The sequence below is a fragment of the Notothenia rossii genome (assembly GCF_949606895.1).
Source record: "Notothenia rossii genome assembly, chromosome: 4".
NCBI classification, from domain to species: Eukaryota; Metazoa; Chordata; class Actinopteri; order Perciformes; family Nototheniidae; genus Notothenia; species Notothenia rossii.
The window spans coordinates 18904785-18930093 of record NC_136902.1 but is presented as its reverse complement, the minus strand read 5'-3'; the positions used below and the strand labels follow the sequence as shown (position 1 = coordinate 18930093).

Below are 25309 nucleotides of genomic sequence, written 5' to 3'. Positions count from 1 at the left end.
AATTTCATAGAGAAAGCAAGTCTTATAGGGAGCCAATTGAAATGCTAATGTCGTCTTTATTCTACATCCATTACAAATTTGTGCAATCAACTACTTCATTATGATAAGTTGTCTACAGCCACTTTAAATGCAATCAAATGTATATTTCTAAGTGCTTACAACTTAAAAAATCTTTACGTACAAATGACTGTATATTGAATATATTTCTGTACCCAGTGTTGAACAGGACCCAAACCTTTGAGAGATGAAAAAGGACAAATCTGCTTTAATCAACTGCCAAGTAGTCAAGTCTGCATTTGTGTCTGTTCATTTGTAAAACGTGGACAGTTTTTTGGCTGCGCTGACTGAACTTTTTCAAAGCTGTGATTTGAGTCTGGAGATAGACTTGGGGGCGGGCCCACCTATCACTTTTTGTGCATACTAATGTGATTGAAACAGAATTTTTTTATTAGGCGCCATAAGGCGCTACAGTGGGGCTTTTTCACACCTGTGATTACACATCACCCCCTCCTATCGACGGATCTCACACCTACTCGGGATATCACACCTACTTGGGATATCACACCTCGACCAAATGGGAGGCGGGAGTTAGCTCATTTGCATAATTGGGGGAGGTGTGACCTGTCACTTTTTTATGCATACTAATGAGACGAATGCGGCATGAATATAACTACTGACGCTGATAGTGGATCAATAGGTGGACAGCGCGTGGTGCTGAAATAGCCAACATTCGGTGTGTGGTTTGAAAAAAATAACAGCTCACTAAATCATTCAAACGTAATGTTTACTTATATGTGAACAGTAACAAAGTTCAGGAAAAACATTGACAACAAAATTGGAGAAGGCGCTTGATCATGGAGGGCAAGGAGTGGTGGTGCATATGCTCCTGAAACGACAGAGCAAATACGCTACATTAGGGATAATAATTACAATGAGCCATTCATTCAAAAATATAAAAAATATTATTAGGCGATTAAATACAATTACGTCAGGCTTGGTACTCACTTAATGTGAAAACTGACATCTCTCATCGGTCGCAATTTTTTGGATATCTGGTGATATGGACGTCACTTTAATCCGCAGGCAGTTCTCGAGGTTTTTATGCGTCAATCGATTCCTCTCGTGCGTCTTTATCGCATTAATTGAAGAAAAGGACGACTCGCATTTCCCTCCAGAAAAACGCGGGCAAAAATCCTTGATTATAGGGGCTAAATTCTTTGATTATGCGGGCTAAAATCCTTGATTATGCGATTAAACATGCAGGGTTTTTATGTGATTTTATGCGGTGAAATTGCGGTGAAATTGCGGGAAGTTGCGAAATATGCGGAAAGTTGCAAAATATGCAAAATATGCTTTTTATTTATTGTAAAAGCAATTGGGCTATTTTAATCTCACACACACACACCCCCCCCCCCCCCCCACACACACACACTTCTCCGCCTCATTCTGTTTTAATTTACTCGTTCGTTATCTGACCAGCTTCAATCTTGTAGGCTACTCACTTCGTTTCTTGTAGCCCTCGAAAGGATTTTGGAGGTTGATGCCTCGTTGAATGTGAGTTGTTTGGCTTTCTTGTCCGCAGCAGCAGAAAGCATTTTCGAATGTTTGAATGAATCAAAGTGGGTCGTCACCGTCCATTTTCTCTTATGCTCCAACACACAGTTGCACGGGGTGCAGAATAGTTTCCCCCCACTTTTTGCCCGGTCTTTAGTAGAAATGTTCGTCGGTAAATGAGATGGATTAGATGTTTTCATCTTGGTGTTTTCTCTATCGTGTGAGCTCCACACGTTCACTCTATACAGTGTTGTTTACATTCTGTGATGCGCGAGCTGATGACGTCACGTCAAGACAGGTTAACTTTTGTTTTTCTCAACTTTGTGTGGAAAAATGCGGGGATTATGCGGCCTTTTGATAAATATGCGGCCTTTTAAAAATCTGCGCCATTTTGCTGATTATGCGGTCAATTCTGCGATCGCAGAATCGCGTTTTTCTGGAGGGTCTAATAGGTGGAAGGGAAAATTGTGTTTGTGTATTTTTGCGTTTGTGTTTATTAGGTTTGTTTCCCGGGGAAAACACTCACAAGAAACACCGGCTGTTGTTATGCCTGCTGTGACGTTAAGTTACTCCGTTCTCCGCTTGTAATTATGCCGTTACAACCTTCAGAGTTGTATTTATCATCTGAATTTGCCGAAACAAGTTTTATATTCTGAAAGCCAAGTCTTTGTTTATTTGAAATCAGATGAAAACAAACTGTAACGGACCCTGCCGTGTTATCTATGATTACTATACGCTTACATTCATAATGTCAGCGGAGGGAGGGGGGGTGGCGCTGCGGAAGAGCAGAGCGTGAGTGAGAGCTGTCATCTTCCCTTTACACGCTTCAAACATGTATTTATCGTGTGATTTTGGAAATAAAAGTTTCATATTCTGAAAGCCAAGACTTTGTTTATTTAAATCAAACAAAACACCCGAACTCCGGAAAACTAGTTTTTTACGCAAATCCATGGTTATTTTGAAATGAGCCTTTGCGACTTCCGACTGATTTCGATAGAGCAGGTCACATAAGGCAAATGTGTGGTTGTGGGGAACCAGGTCAATTAAAGTACTTATTTAACTATTAAATACATTGAGTTTGAGTAAAATACTTGGTTACTGATTAATTTAGGTTATAATATATTAAATTGCAAAGCAAAACATGCTGTAATATTTATTTTTTTCAAAGGTTTTCAACATGAAAGAATCCTAATGTGTCCTTGAAAAGTTGAAATAAAGAAAAGGAAAAAAGGATTCGAGTTGTCCATGCGTCCTCTGTTGCCCCTCAAGCCTCTCAAATGTGGACAAACACTCAAATAAATGCCAAAAACCCAGAGAACTTGACAATACTTGACAATAAAAGTATGTTAAATAACACTGCTACCTAGTTAATAACTCTACTTTACTCAGTGGAGGCTCGTCCATTGAGGAAAGGGAGGACCATCCTCCCTAAAATGTCAGAGAAAAATAAACTTAGAAGAGAACAATGAATACACCTCAATTTAAAAGATAAATCTGTTAAAATACAGATAATAGCCCTGGCTTTTAACATGGGATTGAAATGGGGCTAGCGAGGACGAGCCTCCGTTTGGGCGGTTCTAGCCAGAGGCTCTGAATTGGGCACCTATATCATCAGTGAACCAATCGGCGGATCTGACTGCGCATCAGAGTGTTGATGGGGAGGGTTATCAGCGATATCAGAGTTTTTTCTGAACCGGGGAACAGGGGCGCTGCGCCCTCTTACCAAAATACATTCCTTGAATTAGGCTTTGATTATGTTCTGGCCCGCCATCTTGTGGCTCGGAAAAAAATTGTCCCACGGCCAAACTTACTTGCCTACCCCTGGTTTAGAGCATGGTGGTTACTTTATTCAGGCTTCTACTCTCCATGTCATTTCCTAGAAGCATGACCAGTCGTGTCCACATCCGGTCTCATACATCCTGTTTGCTCTATCACAATAAAATCATAACATTTAACACCACATCTCCCTTTCTTAAGAAAACAGAACAGACTGTCACATTTATATACTGTACTGTGACTCAGAACATGCAAAAATCAGGTGATAAACTGAAAACTCTTCAAGAACCTCAGAACATGTCATCACACTTCTTTCTGCACAATCACATAGCTATTTACTCAAAAATAGAACATTGCACTCTTCAATCAATCAATCAATGTTTATTTATATAGCCCAATATCAAAAATGTTAGATTTGTCTCAGTGGACTTCACAGTTTGTACAGAATTTCAGTATGACAATACGACACCCTCTGTCCTTAGACCCTCACATCGTACAAGGAAAAACTTCCGGAGAAAAACCACAGTTTAAAGGGAAAAATGGGAGAAACCTCAGGGAGAGCAACAGAGGAGGGATCCCTCTCCCAGGACGGACAGACGTGCAATAGATGCCGTGTGTAAATTGAAAAGATAATACATTTGCAACATAGGTAGTCCAAATGTTTGGAAATGCATGTGTGTATAATAGGAAGATGAATCCACGAGGATATCCATCCAGGACTTATGATCCAGGACCACAGCCACGACTCAAGATCCAGGGCTCGCGATCCAGGACACAGGACCGCAGGATCATCCATGACTCCGGATCCCGGCGTATATAGACACCTCTGCCCGTCCTACCACCTGTTCTCTGGACCCTATCCCCTCAAACCTCCTTCAGACTATCGCTCCTGATATTCTACCATTTCTCACCCATTTCATCAACACTTCTCTAACTTCTGGTCACTTTCCAAACAGTCTCAAGGAGGCAAGAGTAAACCCTCTCCTAAAGAAACCCACTCTCAACCCGTCTGATGTTATTAACTACAGACCCGTCTCTCTCCTCCCGTTCCTGTCTAAAACACTTGAACGCGCTGTCTTTAAACAACTCTCCTCTTATCTCCATCAGAACAACCTTCTGGATCCGCACCAGTCTGGTTTCAAGGCAGGTCACTCAACAGAAACTGCTCTCCTTGCTGTCTCTGACAAACTGCACACTGCTAAAGCAGCCTCCCTCTCCTCTGTCATCATCCTTCTGGACCTGTCTGCTGCATTCGACACGGTGAACCATCGGATCCTCCTTCGCACTGTCCAAGAACTTGGAGTTTCAGGCACTGCACTTTCCCTCCTCACCTCATACCTCAACGACCGCACCTACAGGGTTACTTGGAGAGGGTCCGAGTCCGACCCTTGTCAATTAACTACAGGGGTCCCTCAGGGCTCGGTTCTTGGTCCCCTCCTCTTCTCCCTGTACACAAACTCGCTCGGGTCTGTCATTAGCCCGCATGGTTTTTCATACCACTGCTACGCTGACGACACCCAACTAATTCTGTCCTTTCCCCGCTCAGAGACCCAGGTCGTCGCACGCATCTCTGCTTGCCTAGCAGACATCTCTCGGTGGATGTCTGCTCATCACCTCAAGCTCAACCTTGACAAGACTGAACTGCTCTTCCTTCCGGGAAAAGATTGTCCCACTCTTGACCTAACAATCAACATCGGCACCTCTGTTGTTTCCCCGACTCAGACTGCAAGGAATCTGGGTGTGGTCCTAGATAACAAACTGTCCTTCACTGCAAACATCGCTGCTACAACCCGCTGCTGCAGATACACGCTTTACAACATCAGGAGGATACGTCCCCAGCTGACCCAGACATCAGCGCAGATTCTGGTCCAGGCTCTCGTCATCTCACGCCTAGACTACTGCAACTCCCTCCTGGCTGGTCTACCTGCATGTGCCATCCGACCTCTGCAGCTCATCCAGAATGCAGCGGCTCGTCTGGTCTTCAACCTTCCCAAATTCTCCCACACCACACCGCTCCTCCGCTCCCTTCACTGGCTTCCAGTAACTGCTAGAATCCACTTCAAGACACTGGTACTTGCGTACCATGCTGCGAATGGATCTGGCCCTTCCTACATCCAGGACATGGTTAAACCGTACACCCCAGCACGTGCACTCCGCTCTGCATCAGCCAAACAGCTCGCTGCACCCGCACTGCGAGGGGGACCCAAGTTCCCGTCAGCAAAAACACGTGGGTTTGCTATCCTGGCTCCAAAATGGTGGAATGAGCTCCCCATTGAAATCAGGACAGCAGATAGCTTACACATCTTCCGACGCAAACTGAAAACTCATCTCTTTAGACTCCACTTCGAGCGATAAAATTACTAACAAAGCACTTATATACTAATAAAGGGCTGGCTTTCTAAATGCCAGTTGAGTAGCACTTGAAATGTTTGGCTCTATGAAACCTGATGTACTTATATGATTCTGTTTTCTTAAAGGTTGTATCTTCCTGGTCGAATGCACTTATTGTAAGTCGCTTTGGATAAAAGCGTCAGCTAAATGCAATGTAATGTAATGTAATGTAATGTAAAGACATTTGGGGAAGCTGGGTTAATCAGAACATGAGAGTACACAGGTATAGACAGAGAGAAGGAAGAAGTAAGATGTCCCCCGACAAACTAAGCCTATATCAGCAAAACTAGGGGGTGAATCTAATCAGCCCTAACTATAAGCTTTATCAAAAAGGAAGGTCTTAAGCGCACTCTTAAAAACGGATAGGGTGTTTACTCTTAAGGCTTCTCATGAAAAATAACAAAAACAACCACTGAGTCAGGCAATACATTTGTGAGCATAAGTGATCTAAACATCAAAACACAAAATTATTCAACATTCTTCCCTTTTCACATCGTCTTTTTTTTTTCCTTTCTCTTTTTTTTCTTCTTCACATTCATTTGCCCCTCAGTTCACAAGTCCAGTCTGTGAGGTTTTACCACCACTCTGCCATACCTAGTGGTAGGGCTGTGTGTGTGTGTGTGTATACGGACAGGTGTGTGCCCCTTGGGAGCCTGTGTTGGTGACTCAGGGCGTTCTGGAGAACCCAGTGTAGGCTCCCCTGGTTGGGTTGGTGTGCTGGGTGTTGGAGTGTGAGGTGTGTGTGGTACAGTCTCTGGAAAAGGGACAAGATGGTGTCTGTTCCGCCTGATGGTGCCTGAAGGCCCGTCCACTATGTAGGAACGTGGAGCTGAGTGCGACGAAACCACTGTGCCTTGAGACTTTGTATCTGTAATCCACACTGGCTGACCTGGTGTGAGCTGACTTAGATCTCTCACACGGTGCCTTTTGTTGAAATTTGCAGTGTCCTTCACCCTCCTCTCCCTTTCTTTAGCTGCCACAACAGTGCTGTCTGGAAGCTCTGGGGTGAGTAGAGAGGGATGCTGGGGCACTGGAGTGTGCAGTCTCCTACCCATGAGGAGCTGGGCAGGACTGTAGCCATTAGCAAGTGGTGTAGCTCTATAGGCCAACAGAGCCAGATACGGATCCTTAGCTTTCTTTAGCAGCTGTCTCACAGTCTGAACGTGACGTTCCGCCTCCCCGTTACTCTGAGCGAACCTAGGGCTACTAGTGACATGTTTGAACCCGTAGGCTACTGCAAAGTCCTTGAACTGTTGACTGGAGTACTGGGGGCCATTGTCACTAAAAAGGTAGTTATCATGGTTGAGTGTGAATAAATCAGAACCTACTTTTTGCCATGGGAGTTCACTGGACATTAATGGCTCCACAGCTCGTTTAGTTGGACGCTCAAGCCAGGCCACCATACCGTCTCTCTGGCCCGCTCTCTGCCCCTGGTCATCCCCGGATTTCCCTCGTGTAGTGCATCGAGGACAGTGTTGCGCATCGCTGTGGGAATGACTAGTCTGGAGCCCATGAGCAGGAGTCCATTGTGTACAGTAAGTACAGCTCTATCAGGCCAGTAAGCTTTAACTGGACCTGTGAGCTGGCTGCGGTCAGGCCATCCTCTCTGACAGTATGACATGACCTCCGAGCAAACACTGTCTTCCTGCAGTCGCTCTCTCAGTTGTGCCATGTATGTTGAGCTGACGGGCATGCTATTGATGATTTCATCCACATAGATGTTTGTGTCTTCCATTAAGTCGTTGTCTGTCAGTTTTGAACTTGAGTTTTGACTGACAGGTGAGCGTGAGAGAGTGTCGGCTGTAAACAGGGCTTTGCCAGGTGTGTGTGAGATTGTGTAACTGTACCTCATGAGTCTGAGTCGAAACCGCTGGATCCTGGGAGGAAGCTCAGTTAGTGCCTGGTGACCTAGCAGGCTGACAAGTGGCTTGTGGTCAGTTTCCATGGCAAAATGTCTCCCAATTAGGAAGTCTCTAAAACGCTCGCACCCCCATGTCAATCCTAGCGCCTCCTGCTCCACCTGGGCGTGCCTCTGTTCTGTCTCTGTCATAGAGCGTAATGCGTACGCGACTGGTTTCCACCTGGAATGTATTTTCCCAGCTGGTTTAACATTCCCAGGAAACTGCAAACCTCTCCTGTGTTGGACGGCTCTCTCATGGACATGACAGCCTTTACCTTGTCTGGGTCAGGCTGCACACCGTCAGCTGACAGAATATGACCTAGGAACTTGACTTCACGTTTGCTTAGCTCACACTTCTCCATGTTTAGTGTGACCCCGGCGTCTTGAAGCTTGTTGAGGACAGTGTGTAGTCTGATGTCGTGCTGCTGTTGATCTCTCCCCCAGATGAGGACATTATCCATGTGACATACAATCCAATTGTCTGCTCAAATGAAGGCAATATTTCTCTCTGCAAACTGCTTCGTTGAGGCGGGTGAGGTCGACGCAGATGCGCACTGAGCCAGTCTTTGTAGGCACCGGAACCATGCCCGAACACCAGTCGGTCGGCTCTTCAACTCTGGAGATGAACCCAATGTCCTCCATTTTTTTTAGCTCCTCTTTCACTTTGTCGAGTAGAGGGATGGGGACCTGTCTAGGTGTGGCCAGGGAATAGGGAATAGCGTCTGGCGTGAGTTTAATAGTGCATGGCTGCTGCATCATACCTAAACCCTGACACAACTTTGGGTAGGATTCTTCCATCTCTGACTTGTCTATGCTGTCTGCTCTGTAGTCTAGTTTAAGCTTTACACTTGCTGGTCTGCTTAACAAGGCTACGTTTAAGTCATTGACAACGTAAACATCCTCCTGTATCACCTGCTCTCCTTTGCATAGTGACTGTATCTGCCTAAAACAGATAGAAGCATGCGACCTGGGCCAAATAGTGGTCTCTCAGGCTTAGCTAACTGTGTGTTGCTCTCAGCAATGGCATAGTAGGTCTGGGCTGGAGACATCAGCTCCTGTGTCTATCTTAAACCTGACCTTATGGTCCCTTATAGTCAAATCAGCATACCATGGGTCTAAACCTGCATCTACTGAGCCTAGGCACAAGGGAGTGTCATCATCATCATCATCATCATCATCATCATCATCATCATCATCATCATCATCGCAACTTTCTGTTTCTACAGCATGTACTGCTTTGGTAGATGTACATACTTTACTGTAATGACCTCTCTTTCCACATGCATGACATGCCACCTCTCTGGCTGGGCACTGTGCATTTGCATGACCAGGGGACTTTCCACATCTGTAGCATGACTGGCGATCAGATGATGGTTGTGGTTTTGTTGATGGGTGCATTGGTTGATGGGGGGACTTTGGGGTGAATGGGTTTTGTCTTCCGCCTTTTGTTACTGCATCAATGTCCATTTTACCCCCTCCTCTTAGGCCTGTTTGCTGCCTTTTAATCACTTCGGACTGTCTGACCATATTGACTGCTTTTTCGAGCGTCAAATCCTTGTCAAACTGCATCCTCTGAGCTAGACTGGTGTCTCTCAACCCCACTACGAGCCGGTCTCTTATTAACTCGTCGCGGAGTGCTCCGTATTTGCAGTTTTCTGCTATAGGCATACAATGCAGTAATGAAAGCGTCTACAGCCTCGTTTGGTTGCTGCACTCTCTGATTGAATCTTGCCCTCTCATATATCACGTTCTTTCTAGGCACAAAGTACATTTCAAGTGTGGCTTTTACCGAAGTGTACTGCTGTCTCTGTGCGTCGGATAAATCATGACCCCGTAGGATGTCGTCTGCTTCATCCCCCATGCAGTAGATCAGCGTGTTCACCTGGTTAGCTTCTATGCTAAGATGGAGGTTGCTGGCCAGTCTGAATCTCTCGAACCTGCGTATCCATCGCTCCCAGTCCTGAGGCTTTGCAAAGTCGAATGCTTCAGGTGGTTGGATGGTGAACGTAGCGCTCGGAGGAGCGTTAGCATTAGCCTGTAGCTGGGGAGGTTGTGGAGGCTGTGCAGCCGGTGCGGCTGCAGCTCAGGCGTCTTCTAACATCTCGCCGCTTGCAGACGTTAACTTTCCACAACTCTCTTTCCAACTTCGACCTAGCTCTTTACCGCTGCCCACGTTCTGACACCATGTCGTGGTAAGCGTAAAGTAATACAGACGGTTTAGAGCATGGTGGTTACTTTATTCAGGCTTGTACTCTCCATTTCATTTCCTAGTAGCATGACCAGTTGTGTCCACATCCGGTCTCATACATCCTGTTAGCTCTATCACAATAAAAGCATAACAGCTAACACCACAAAAATGATACCTAAGTGCAGTACTTTAGTGAATGTACTTGGTTGCTTTTACACCACTGTCCCAACAGAATCTAATCAACTACAGAAAAATGTCCACACAGTTTACTAACTTCAGTCAACCCATTCTTTGTCCTAACCAGCTAGTCATCTGTGCAAAGCCTGAACCAACACTAAGGGGATCTTTTCAATACTCACCTCTCATAAACAGGTCATCACATTTGTTGGAAGGAACCTTTGATGGAGGGTGATTTGCATTTGATTAGTAGTTAATTTGGCCTACATTTTACAAGTAACATCCACATCACTGCTTGTTTGTGTATATGGGTGGTCTGATTTGCTGTTTTTGTTGCATGCATTAACAATGAGCCACACCATTTTTGGTAGGATATGCTGCTTTGTGTTTCCTTCACATTTGATGGAGATCTGTTCATTAGTGCTTGATGTATTGTGTACAGTACCCTGACTGTAGGGCCTCAGGGAAGCTGGTGAAGTATACATTATGAAAAGTACTTGGATACAAAAATGTCAGGATTGATTTTTAGAAATGTTTCATGATTGTATTTGATGTTAGTTTTGCCAGCAGGCCTATAGCAGTTATTGAGATGCTGTGGTCAGAAATAACTGTATTCAGTAAAGGGTGCTTCAACAAAAACTTGAACATAAGACACTCATTGGTCTATTAACATATATACAGGGATATGTTAGTAATTTGTCAACCATAGATATTTGGGATAAACTCTCAGATATAACTGAAAGTTAGATTTAATGATTAAAGAGAAAATCAACATATTGTTTGTTTATCAAGCACTCATGGTTAAAACTAATACATGTCCTGTTGTGCTGTTAATGTGCCTCATTAGGCTGATTATATTTGGGTGTGCCTCACGTCTGTATTGAGAAAGTGCAACTTCATATAACATGCTCTAGATGTCAGTGTTTGCATGTGTCACAGCTTCTAATGGCCACCTCTGGATATGTTGTTCTGAGAATAAATAAATAATGATAAATTAAGATTGGCTGTGACCAATTATGAAAGTAAAGACTGAAATAAATGTTTTAATTAGCTGCTGTGAATACCATGGTCATTGCCAATAACTTGTAACATCCGAAACTCTGTATCAAATTGTAGAGCGGTAGCCAAAGACGCCATTAAAACTTTGTAATAAATGGAACAGATAATGTACAAAAACATTTGAAATTAGATTATCAACAGCTTTTAACAGCAGGGGTGAATAGTTTTTGTGTTGACAGTTAAGCCTGAGACTTTTATTTGACCAAACTTTCCCTCAGTGATTAATAATTTTCCTCTCTCTCTGAGACACAAACAGAAGAGTCATGTTTATTGTTTGTTGTTAATCTCTCCCTGTGCAGAACTCCAGAGCGAGGATCCGTGGAGTACTCCAAGCTGGGGATTCGGACTTTGTGGCCGCAGCCTGTGCAGAGACAGATATGCCCGCCTGTTTTATATGTAAAGCTGCCAGCCAGAAAGCACAGTGCCCACAGGGTATGCCGCACAACTCCTTTGTTGCAGCCAAACTGTGACGGGGTCCCACTGTCTAAGCTGCTTTACATTCTAGCACAAGTGATGCTAAGGATACTAAAAAATGTAGGTGTGTAAAATTGGAAATGTTTAGGAATCGAAGTTCATACACTGTTCACACAGCTGGATGGCAGCATCCTGGTTTAAATGATAGTGGCAGAAAACAAGACTACGCTCGCCCTCTACCTCTTGAAACATTTAATCTTCTCAGTTCTTCCATTTTTTTTTTTATATTTCTTTTTTTGCCGTGTCCACTGTGGTAAATAGTTAGAGATAATATTGCTCGGCCCTTCAGTGCCTCGAATTATTCTGCACTGTCAATCATTGATTTGGTCCATTGGGACACTTTGAAGTGCGAAGGACTCGGTGAGTTGACCATTAATTGAGCATCACAGTCAAGCCAATCACAGCCTCCGAGTTCCTCATCCTCTATCAACACAGCCGCAGTGAATGGCCTCATTTTAGCCTCTTGGGCATGTTATCATTGCAAATGAGTTGGTTATCAACAAAACAGCCTAGGCTTTGGGACTTAAACAAATAAACAGTCCAAGGGTGGATCAGAGGAGTTTCACTGTATGCTGCTACAGTAGTTCAGCCATTTTGTTTAAAGATGAGCTTGGTTGTTTTATGTTTGTGTATTTTGTTTTGGTTTTGGATACAGATTGAGTGCTGTAGAGATAAGTATTTGTTGAAAATAGGTTGTTTTGACAGTAGTGCCAATTGCATGGGCTGCGTCTCAGAATCTGAAGAAATTATGATTAGCTCATATAACAGAGAGTATTCAGTGTTTTGTCACTTGATTTGCAGCTGTGAAGCACATTGTTGGCAAAGCCACACAGGAAGAGCAGACGGTGAGAAAGAGGTGGGCTATCTGCTCAGTCTCACTGTAATTTCCTGTAACATGGGGCAATGCTCTGGTTCTCTTTGCAAACAGTTCGCCTTTGAAGAATGATTTGGAAATATACATTTTAATAAGGTGCACTGAGGCACAGCCAATAAGACACAAGAAAAAGATAGAGAGGAGATTGCATATCTGAAATAAGCTGATGATGGGAGGGAGGGGAAAATAAAGGCGAGACAGAGAATAATGGGGGTAAGGAGAGGACTTGTAACAGCAAGGTGTTTTTTCTTTAATTGAAGTGGCTGGGGAATGTAAAATGAAATGGCATGCTTTGGGCAAATCAATTGTGAACATGTTGTGAATGTAGAGCATTTTAGCACCATTTTTAATCTGCCACACAATATAATGCAAATATCACAGACGACTTCCCCGGCTGCCTGTTATTCCTCCACATAATGAAGCCACCTCTCCTATCAAGCCTTTCCTTTCAGGCAATCAGACAGCTCCTTGAGGCAATTCACACTGTTTGTTTGAAGATGGAATAGAAAATTGACAAGTTTTCTCCCCAAAACTTAAATCAGACTATACACACAATTTGTGCTTTGGGTGTTCTTTCCCTGCTTTGTTATTGCTGTGGATATCAGCTCTCCGTTCCCCCTTTCTGTCTTCCTCTTGTTTCTTACTCATCTCTGATTTCCATACTCTCTCTTCCCACCCTTCTATTTTTAGGTGAAGTACCTTTAATTATGCATGTTGTCACAGTGCTTTTAGTATTACTGTCATTGAAGAAGATGTGTGTGTGTTTGTGTGAATATATCTCTCGTTCACACACAGCAAATCCCAGCTTTCTGTTTGTTTACATACTGAATCTAAACACAACCCCAGCGCAAGGACACAGCGTTAAGTGTGAGCTGCGAGATGCTTTGGCCCTCAGGAGACTGGCAATGCAGACAATTTAGAAAGAAGGACACTGACTGGATGAATGATAATGCATGCATAAAGTCAGATATACACATTGTATTCTAAAGGTGACTCACTGATATTTAAGTTTACTCATTTTAGACAGCATGTGGTGTATATATTTCTCCTGCTGTTGTTAAAAAAGTTACTGAATTTGCATCAGAATATTTAAGATGTTTGGCTGTCATTCATTCCTTACTACACCTTTTAATCTTAATGTGGTTTTCCGTGTGCACTGTGTTATAACGGAGAAGGTAGACTGGCTCTTACATTTCTTTACAAACGTATGTGGAGAGACACACTAATTTGTTTCCAGGGTGACACTCACTGATTTCAAGGGACACTCTGAACACCAGATGATATGTCCCAACAAATCTCCCTCTTTCTCTACCTCTGTCATCCCATGCTCTGGTTGCTTTCAATTTACTGACCTGTCTTTCTGATGCACCTTCTTGCTTTTCTCATTATTGCTTCAACCCTTTTAAAAGCAGATGGCTTCCTCATGTCTCTGTGTTCCCCAACTTCTACCATATTTAATATCCTAAACGTCCTTGTTTCCCCCTTTCCTTGTTAAAGTCTAACCATCCTCTTCCACTTTTGCTTCTTTCCTCTCCTCTCCGACCAGCTCTGTCCCTCCTCACCCAGGCGCTTCATTGTTTTGATATATGACCTAATTACTCTGCTAATTGAGGTTCTTCTAGCTGCCACACAGTTTGGTGGTGGGGAACTACATCCTCTAAGATGTACACCAAGGTCATGGTCAATGTGAAAGTTTTCCGAACATCCTCTCCGTCTGCTCAGCATGGTGTACAGGTAAAAGTACAGTTACTGACCCAACGCACAATAAATAATGTTTTTAAATTACATAGAAAGCACATTGAGTAGGTCCATGATGTTCTTTATCAACTACTCTGTGGGTCACCAATACCACAGTGCCATTATGGGACTTATTTTCTCTTTCATAAATGGCTCAATGTTCTGATTCTTATCTCTGAGAAAAGGAAATGACTGGTGTATAATTGCTTTTTAACACAATTATGTTCACTAATATGCGTTCCATTTTGTAGATTATAACAATGACAAATTCATCTTTGGTGTCCTTTTTAAGAAAGCCAGAAGCAGTCATTTCACTCTCTCCTCCTCTTCCTGCTTTTTACCGAATGTCTTCCCCTCTTCATTTCCCACTCCTGTCTTTTCCGTCGCTGAACAATCTGTTTCTTTCTCATACTTTTGACGTCTTTTTCAGGAGAAACCAGCTGCAGTGCACCGTTCAGGTTTGTGTGTTTTCCTGATCTGTCTCCTGGACAGGAGCATGTCCTCACTTTACTTTACTTTATTTACTTAATTACTTACTTACATACATGTTATATAATAACATACAAATCATATTCATATACCTTTTTATATAGTTCATATTTTAGATGTCCTATCAATCAATCAATCAATCAATCAATCAATCAATCAATCAATCAATCAGTGTTTATTTATATAGCCCAATATCACAAATGTTACATTTGTCTCAGTGGTCTTCACAGATTGTTCAGAATATAAGTATGACAATATGACACCCTCTGTCCTTAGACCCTCACATCGTATAAGGAAAAACTTCCAGAGAAAAACCATAGTTTAAAGGGGAACATGGGAGAAACCTCAGGGAGAGCAACAGAGGAGGGATCTCTCTCCCAGGACGGACAGACGTGCAATAGATGCCGTGTGTAAATCGAAAAGATAATACATTTACAACATAGGTAGTCCAAATGTTTGGAAAGACCAAATGTTTGAAATGCATGTGTCTATAATAAGAAGATGAATCCACGAGGATGTCAGCAATCTTGTGGAAGTCATCAGGGAAGTAGTATGATGAGAGTCAGGCAGGACCACAGAGACTGGTTCAGCCACGACTCGAAGTCCAGGACTCAGATCCAGAACTCGGGATAGAGGATCCAGGACACACGACCACAGCAACAGGATTAGCCACGACTCAGGATCCCGGCGTATATATGGACACAAAAAAGAGATTTGGGGGAAGCTGGATTAATCGGAACATGAGAGTACACAGGTACAAACAGACAGAAAGACGAAGTAAGGTGCCCCCCCCAACAGTCCAAGCCTATAGCAGCTAAACTAACGTGTCTACATACATGCACTTCCTTAGAAGAAGATATCATAGATTATACTCCTTGCTGTATCAGGAAGTGTTCAAATATCTTGTTTTTAACAAGGATGCTTGATTTTGGTGTTGCATAAAATTACGTTAGATCCCTACACTGCACAAGCCGTTTGCTTCCTTTTTTTTAAAGGTGTTTTTTTGGGCCAGAGAGACTTTATTGGAGAACTACGAGTGAAAGAGGGAGTCAGAGGGGAGGACATTGCCTGAAATGTTCAGCCGTTTGCTTCCTAATCAGAAAGTGATTTGGCTCTACAATATATGTTCAGTAAAGTTCACTAAAGTGCACACATAAAATGTTAATATATCAATAATTGAAATGCCTGAATTATAACAGAAAAACTGAATGGAGGACACCAAGTTTATAATCTGCTCCTGGAGGTTTTAGGACCCTAAGCAGCTGCTAACTTTATTCTCCTTTGCCTTAGGCCAGCTATGCAAATATTCTCAGGTGAATCTTTTTTGTTGAGAAAATGGGAACAAACGCCGTGATGATACATTGTCTCTGGCACCATTTATCCCAGGAGGAATCTCTGAACTTTTACCACTCACAACTACTTATACGTTTTTTTTTTTTCTACGTTTTTATGAATTTGTATAACATCCTCTTTTCGGGATTAGGTTATTTAAACCTATTTAAAAAGTAAAAATTCTACATTTTCTAAAATAAATTATTAGATGCTCTCCAGTTGGGACTGAATGCCACCATTTACAGAAAACCCTTTTCACTCTTTTCAAAGTGTTGAAAAGACATCTAAACATCCCCAGCAATTTTCTAAATAAATAGATGCCAGTCTGAAAATTAGGCTACCTTTCACCAGCACTGGAGGAACCCAAGTAAATCTCTGTGCATAAGCCTTTTAATCATCTATTCAACCCAGTGTACTGTCTGTTGACAGCCACTATTGAAGATAATTCCTCCCAAAAGCTTTCATTTACTCTCCATCTGCTTGAACATTCATTTAAAAAAAACGTACTTGTGAGAGCGCAGTTCGGATCAATTCTTTAATTCAAGGACACAGTTTCCAGTTACTGGGGGAAGCAGAGAAGTTATTAATCTTCTCTCCTGATTTCACAGGTGACACACCAGCTCACCTCCCTTGCATCGTGGCTGCCAATGCTCCCTGCTGTGTATTATGGCTAAGCTGGATGCAGTTTGTCCTTGTTTTCAAGCCCATAAATCTTGCATGCGGAGGATATTTTTGATCCATGACGCTGCATATTCCGCAGGCAGCTGTGTTCCATCCCACCAAATACAGTCGTCTGTTTCTCTGCTCGTGCTGATGGAGGGAAGTCTTTGGAATCTCATTATTAATTGAATTAAGGGAGGTATTTCTGGAGAAAGGTGAGTTCTGAGTCTGGTAACAAAGAATTATTTATGGTGTGCTTTGAGATTCCTAGGCACTAATGGGAGTGAGCCCATCACTGTCTGTACCGATAAGTACATCAATGCTCACACTCGTACGCCACCTCCCACTTCCTGGTGTAAATACAAACCAGCCTGGACAGAGATGCTTTAGCTCTGCAATAGCTATCAAATGTTACATTGTCCTCCCATGATAGAACTGACGATAAGTGACTGGTTTTCTAATAGAGACTATTTTTAGACCTGCAGGATGGAACAGGGGAAGTTATGATGACTACAGTTGGGAACACATTTGATCTGTCAAAGGTGCAATTCCCTAAACATTGCTGTGTTTTTTAATCAAAGCCTGTCGCGCTGCTGCTCACACCTCACCTAATGCAGGGCTTATTCTGGCAGGGCAAAGGATTGTTGACAGTAGTCCAGTAAAAAAACCTGCATATTTGGGGGACAGTATAAAAAGCTACTGTAAAAATCGCATATTCTTATTGAAGTATTAGCACATCCAGTTCAATCATGCCAGTACATCTACCCTTTTCCACTGATCCTTAATTCTGTATTGGTATGCAGGATTGACCTTGGTGCTAATGAGCGGCTAGAGATGCAGGATAGCTGGTAGGCCTTAGGTCAAACTAGACATCAGAAAAGGAAACAAGGCCATACTGATGAAGCTCTTACACTGTACATACTCCCATGCAGTTTGTATACTATTCTCCTTTTATGAAATATTTTGTATGATATCTTTGTTTCATCTTCCAGTAATAGCAATGGCTTCTTCAATACATTAGATTTGTTACAGTTGTGACAGTCATTCCGCATTTAAAGTACAATCATACAGATGTGTCAAATAGCCCCCAGATGCTTATAACTCACTGATGTGCACGTGATGATGACACCTCTTAAATCATAATCTTGCCAGTGTGTTAATATGACCTCAAATAAGGACATTGATGTTTTGTTTCTTGGTGTACTTTCTCAGAGTAAGGAGAAAATATGAAGTCAACTAATTGAAATAACGGAAAGTTGTCACTATTGGATGGTAAAGAAAGCGCACCATCAAAACATATTTCTTTCATTGCCAAAATGCCAGGTACGGCCCAGTTACCAGGAGATTGGGTACACTCTGCTCTCCAAAATCAGATGATGTGATTACAGCATTCAGAACTGAGCAAATGGAGGGTTAGAGGAGAGAAACAAGAGGGGTCGTGGGCGTGTGAAGATTGAAAATAGTACTGGGTCATTAGTCTTTGATGTTTTTCCCTCTGATGTGACCCATGACTAATTCTCACCCCATTTGATTTTCATAAAATATGTGTGCAGGACTTCATTGTCCATGACTAAATTAATACATCTATCAATGCATTATTTTGTTCATGTCCTCTAAAAATACTAATAATAATGTCTTCCTCCCCACGTTACTAACCTCATCCTCATGGCTTCTGCGTGCAATGCATTATTTTCAAGGTCGACTATGGTGTGTAAAAGAATCCCTTGCTAATTCAGGCCTTAGCCTACCTCAACGCCCCATCCGTCCGGAAAATCTTCTGGGACATGCCTCCGGCTCACGTGCATGAATCAAGCGTCAGGAATTATGTGTAAAAGTGGTTGGCTTGTTGCTAGTTAATGTAACTATATTCATAATTTTTATGTCAATGGAAAATATCACAGAAACAATGTTATTTTCTCTTTGTCTAGTTTACGGCTTGAAGCTATTATAACATTGAATAGGGAATTACGAGGGACTATTGGGATTGTGTTTGGTTGTCCAATGCGACATGAGTGGTATTAGATTGTGATGTCTCAAAGGAGATGAGATGGAAAGAAACCTTCTTTGGGGATAGATAAGTGACATGAGGAATTTATGTTCAAAACCGTGATATCATCAGATTTTATTTGACTTTAGAGCAGTTTACTCTAATAGATATTGATATAGTTTGATATAGTATCTAATAGTTTTGCTCTAATAGATATTGATATACAGATTAAAGATAAAGAATTATTCCAATTTGTTTAAAATTACTACTTTACTCAGAACTACCCTTTTGTGTGAACACTGTCATTCTCAATATGGTGAACAATTAACCATTCACTCGTACCGGACGAGGAAGAAAGAGATCTTGAGGAGCCCACTGCATGAGAACCAGAACAGGATGAAAATAAGGAGTAAGAATGAAGGAAGACGTAAATAAATGTTTTGTTATCCCTTTAGTCATGAGTATGAAGACATTCTTCAACAAAACTGCATTTTTTTCCCTTCATTCAATATTTTATTTGGGTTTTTACCTGCCAATTCACTTTATTTACCATAACAGCTATTTTTCAGACTACCTAGTTCTGTCAAGTGAAGTGGCCTGGCTTTGCTCAGTGCTATTCCTAATCACAATAACGCTTCCCTACAAGAAACACCCAATAAAGGCTTATAAAAAGTCATTTATAACTACCACAACTGATATTTATTTTTATTTTTGCAGATTTACAGGAATAAGGTTGATAAAACCTGCTTCAATGTCCATGCCATACAATACATTATGATCATGCTGGGACAGACACAGAAGGAAGAGATGATTCTGCAATAAGAAGGTAAACCACACAGAAGATGATCACGTAACTTCAAAGTTTCTCTCTCATTTCTCATACATGCTTTTGTATTCCAGCTATGACCATACCTCATTGATTTGATCTGACTTTGCCATTACTGTGCTTTTGCTTTTAAAACAATGATGAAAAGTTAAAACCCCTAAAATAGTAGTAGGCAAAGACAGAGCAGACAGCGTTTTAAGCATACCAAGAAACACATTCATAGAAAAAAAATAATCCTAATTTTATATTAGTTTATGAGTTTATACCCCATAACAGTGGGTGTCACTTTTGCAGCATAGACCCATCAAAAATAGACAATATTGTTTAGGCATCAGCTGGTTTAGGGCAGTTTGTCACATACTGTATGTAGTGGCAGACAACATTTTCCACTACTATAGCGGTCTCATATTAAAGTTGGGGTAGGTAATTTTGGAGAAACCAGCTCGAGTGCGCTAGAATTTGAAAATACACGACCGGAGAAAATCTGCCACTTCCTTACAGAGCCCCTCCTCCAACACACACAAGCGCACACATGACCAATGAGGGCACGATATAAGTCTGTGCACAGATGGAAGGCTGACAGGCAGGTAGGCCATCCAGTTAAAATGATTGCTCATGCTTTTTAGAGTACTACGGCTTCCACAGATGACATTTTTTAATGTATTTATTGTCAAAGCATTTAATATATTCATTGCTATCGGGATGTTAAGAGCATTCCATGGAATATAACAAAAAGTGTTTCTGAAATACATTACATAGGCCCTACCCCACCTTTAAGTTATGTTTCATGGGCAACCTAAATAAAAATCAATATGTTCATATCAGAAAGTGTTTGCTGAGTTTTATTTTGATCTATATTCAGAATGATAATGAACAAACTGTTACCAATGATTACATAGCTTAACAACACAAACTGATTTATTTGTATGTTTAGTCTCTGTCATTCTCATTATAAGACCAGATCTCCAGACATTGTTTTATTGCAGGCTGACTTCATTATGGTCACATTGGAACAGCCATGTTTGTTGGTTTGGAAACCTGGGAGCTTTTCCTGTGGCATCAATTCACTGGCAACTTGAGAGAAGTCACTGGGCAGGCAAATATCAGCGCAATAACATTTATGCAAAACACATTTTGATATACAGTTTAAACACTGAGCTTTCTCATCTGAGTGCATTTGAATGTCTCATGTGCCAGTATGATTATATGACACCTGAGGATTGTTAAAGGGAATCCAAAAAACATATTAAAAAGGTCCAAAATGGGATGTGACTCTACTTCTGTATATTGTTGTTGGGATGGGTCTGAACCAACTGTGTTTATGGGTTTGACTATTGAGACCGGTTGTTTCACATTGATGTTTGACCCATATAGCCAAAGGTGAGCCCCTAATATAAAAGAGGTAGGTCTGTAATCAGATTGGCCCTCCCTTTGCAGCAGTAGAGATAGGCTATTCAGTCCTTGTTGATCCCCTTCCAGTGCTTTTCCAGAATCCTTCCAGCTCTGTGTGAAACACAATCCGTCGCATGGGGTCCATCGCCCGGGGGCCGCCATCCTCTTTCACAACCCATATGCCCACACACTGCCAGTGCCACATCCCTGCTGCAAAGTGCATTTAATTAACATTCTTTTCTTCAGCACAACTGAAATACTGTATCATGTGGTCCTGCCCTCCTTCCACCAAGAGGCTGAACATCTCCTCTTCTTTCTGTCTTTACATGCACACAAACGCATACACATGCACACACACGCACACACACTTTCTTTTCTCTTTTGTCAGCACTTTGGAAGTAATTCCTGCTTCAGTGAACTGGGTATACAGTGCATGACTTGATCTAACATGAAAGCTAAAGGCTAGCTATTATAGCCCTGTATTAGAGCCCGGGTAAGAGAGAAAGGGTAAGAGCGAGAGAGAGAGGCAGAAGTATGGCGTAATTCAACAACAATAAGAGCATCCTCAGATCCAGAGAGTAAGGAGGGGAGAAAGTAAAAGAGAGAGAGAGAAAGGGGGAGAGAGAGAGAATGAGAGAGAGGAGGCTAGTCGCATCACTCAAGACGAGTAGGCGTGCTCTTGTGCGCTGCATCGTTTGATGGTCTCCCCGGTTTCCCCGATACCTCCACTCTCTGCTCTTTGCGGGTGAAGTCGGTCAAACAAAGCAACTGGAAGGACTTTCCCTGCCCGAGGAGTAGAGCTCGACTTTCCGCCGTGCAGCAGAGCCGTGTGCACCGCACCGGTGAGCGGGTCACACCGCGGCACTTTGGATAACTCACAGCTGCCGTTTGCCAAGGCTCAACCGCGTCCCGCTCCAAGAACAGCAGCACACATTGCCATGAACGATTTAGTCGGAGAGCATAGGTGACTTTGGACTTTTGATTTCCTCAATCTCCTTCTTTTCTTTCCTTTTTCGGATTTTCTGGAGAGAAAAAAAAATCCACGGTGGAAGCATATGCCAACAAACTCGCTCTGTGCGCATAGGGAGGGTATTTTGCCCAAGATGCAGGTGGATCGGAGCTGTGTGGTTTCCAGTGCGTGGTATGCGTGTCTGATTTTACTTTTCTCAACTCTGGGTACCAGGGTCAGTGAGGTGGGAGGCACCCACCAAAGCATCCCTCCGTCCGTGTAAGTAGATGTTCTTTTACGCACCACTTGAATCTCCAAGTTTCAAAGCAGAACTTATAAATGCCTACAGCTGTTTGAGTAAACAATATTTAATGCCATATCGCTATGTGTTGTTTAATGCTATACGTATTTAGTTTAATACTTTCTTTTTTCTCTGATAGTCTGCTTTTTAAAATATTTTGCAAAAAGTCTGCTTTTAAAAAGATGAAATTGTAAATCTATTTCATGTTTTTGCTAAATCTTTCAAAAAGCAGACTCATCAGTACTTTTTAAGTCAGCTTAATAAGTTGTGGCCTATTTATGTTTTGAAACTGTTTCTGAATTCTTGCTTGTCTCTGTTTGTTTGTGTTCTGTCTGCAGGGTGAAGCTGTGGGCTTCAGCTTTTGGTGGGGAGATAAAGTCCATCTCAGCAAAGTACTCCGGCTCCCAGCTGCTGCAGAAGGTGAGCAGTTGTATTGTCTACTTAAGGTGGCACTCTGGAACCTCAATACCCAAAATGTAAAATTCAAATGTCCACATGATTGAACTTGAGCACATTTTCATTTTAGGCAGTTTGAGTCTTGTAAATAATTTGAGTAGAGGAGGAGGGATTTTTCTTTCAAATATGTATTTTTTTAATTTGACCAAATATGTAACAACCCAACAGTGTAGGCTACTCCAGCAATTTTTTGCAACCGAAATTATATGATACAGTGGGTAAAGGGACTTTTTATTTCAAAGCTCATAGAGACTTTTTTGAGAGACTTTCTGAAATAGCTGTGTGGATGTGAAAAGATTGGCTTATGAAGAGAGGAAATGACTGCCGGTGAGTCATTTTTGAATTTAGAGAAATGTCACTCTTCATCTCTTAAACTGCAGGAACCGTGCTTTTTAGGCACTTGAGAATCGGTAATGCATGTCGACTAGGTAGGCACAGATTTAAAAGCTTATTCAGAACATGCTCTTTTTAAATGGGTGTCCAATTCAAAGGCACTCTGGCAGATGCATAGACACACAGATATTCTCTCTGGAAAGTGCTTAGCAAACGAAGGTCCCTCACATTTGTAACACCCCCTTACCTCATTTCGTACCTCTCTGCAGTTTTCTCCCGTCCCTTTTCCACTCTCCGCTTAGTGGCATTAATGCAATATTTGAGTGTGATGGAATGCAAATGTACCTAATGGAGAGTCAGTTGATGAACCACAAGTTAAAACTGGCTAATGGATAACCAATTGATAAAAAGCCGAGCTGAAGCTACCCTCTCAGCGGGGGCCGGTGCACCGACACAGAGTTGTGCCAGGGGCCATCAGTTCAGGGTCCTGGGTGGAGGCACAGACACTGTGGTGTGTAGCTGCAAGTAGATGTCACACAGGCCAAACAAGTGATCTGAGACACTAACTTACACATGTACCCTATACATGAGTGCACACATACAGTACAGACTCCCCCCTCCCTCCCACATGCTTAAGTGTATGCACATGACCACACACTGCATAATCACACGCACAATCACATACACACATGTGAGCCTGTGAGCCTATAGCGAAAGCGTGGATTTCCTCAGAAGCCAGCAGATTGCTGTTATCTTTTTGATAGGATAAAAACTCTTCCCCTTCTAATCTTTTTCCACCTCAAAAAAGAAAATAACCCTCCCACAGAGTGACGACCTCTTTATGAAATGCAAATGAGGGCCGCAGGGTTAATTGAGCAAAGAAAGACTGTGGACCTCTTTGTGGGAAAAGTGCATCTTTGACGCCAAACTGGTTTGTTGCAAGTACTGTATAGTGTATTCACTGTGCCCACTTGCAGTATATGTCAGAGAGCAGGGTGTATAAATGCACACATTCAATCATTCGCAGGCTTTTGATAACATCTCATGTATGTTTCGCCTTATTGTGTATCTGGTGCAGTCTAGTAGCTCTTGTCCAGGAACAATTAAGAGAGACCACAGATCCCCTGAGGGCACATATGCTTTTAAATAGGCAGAAAGATAGAGGGATGTACACTGTTGTACATAGAGAAGGAGGATGGCACTGAGGACAAAAGACCAAGGCGTGTGCGTGTGTGTGTGTGAATTTGTGTGTGCGTGTTCTTATGTGTGTGTGTTTCTTTCCCCTGGGCAGGGGACAGATGGACTCAGTCTCTCTTGAGTTATCTCTTTGACCCTAGCATAACAAAAGTCCTTCAGAAATAACCATACCTCTGCATGACACACACACACACACACACACACACACACACACACACACACACACACACACACACACACACACACACACACACACACACACACACACACACACACACACACACACACACACACACACACACACACACACACACACACACACACACACACACATAAACACACACACACACACACACACACACACACACACACACACACACACACACACACACACACACACACACACACACACACACACACACACACACACACACACATTTTTGTATTAAATAATCAGTACTGTACCACCACAATTCAAACATTTTGATTTATTAAGATATGTGCGTAACATAAAATGTGTGCATCGGCCCTTGTCCAAATACATAAGGAGTTTAATTATATATTTGTATAGCTAATTCTAATTATTGCCTTTAGTCATTTCAACTCACATTTCATTATTGCTTGAAATAGGAAGGATTGCATGATTCTTAATTTAAAACTTAATTTCACAGAAAGTCTTAGAGTACAGAAATTATATAAATGTATTTATTTAGAAATAATTTAGGATCTATATATCTTCCTGTTGTTGCTGTTGGAAAGATTTGGCCTCTCTTCCAAGCCCCGTCTCCTCTTTCATCTCGTCCCCCGTCCTGATCGGTCTCCCTTCCCACGCCACAGAGCGTTTCCTGTATCCATCGGAAATATCTCTCCTTTCAAGGTTACACCAGTCAGGTCATATGTGTGTGTGTTTGAATGTGTGAGCACTTCTATGTCCCTGAAGAAGAACAAAAAAAATGGTCAATAACGCCTTCAATTTGTACATAAGTCAGGCATTAGCAGTTTACTCATCACTAAATGTTCAAATACGATACACATGCACTTACAACACTGTACACTATGGTGTGTACACTACCCATACAAAGGAAGAGGGACTTGTTTTTGAAACACATTAAACATCTCCCACTGATAGTGAGAATTAGCTCTGTGTGTTTTACCCTCTTCACTGCTATTCTGTTGAAATCTTTAATTTCATGTATCATTGAGCAACCTGTCTATATGAGCCAGCCTGGCTGTGATGGCTGTGTCTCTGTGTGTGTT

The 25309-nt window shown here is 42.3% G+C and overlaps 1 protein-coding gene across 1 annotated transcript in view; it reads left to right on the top strand.

The window, feature by feature from the left end:
• Window positions 1–21542: 21542 nt before the first annotated feature.
• The window catches only part of LOC307036272 (voltage-dependent calcium channel subunit alpha-2/delta-3-like), a 112622-nt gene continuing 108855 nt past the window's right edge, over window positions 21543–25309 (top strand). Inside the window, exons 1-2 of the mRNA XM_079676420.1 lie at window positions 21543–22044; window positions 22405–22486. Coding sequence (XP_079532546.1) covers window positions 21872–22044; window positions 22405–22486 — 255 coding nt within the window. The 5' untranslated portion in view covers window positions 21543–21871. The remainder of the gene's footprint in view (window positions 22045–22404; window positions 22487–25309) is intronic.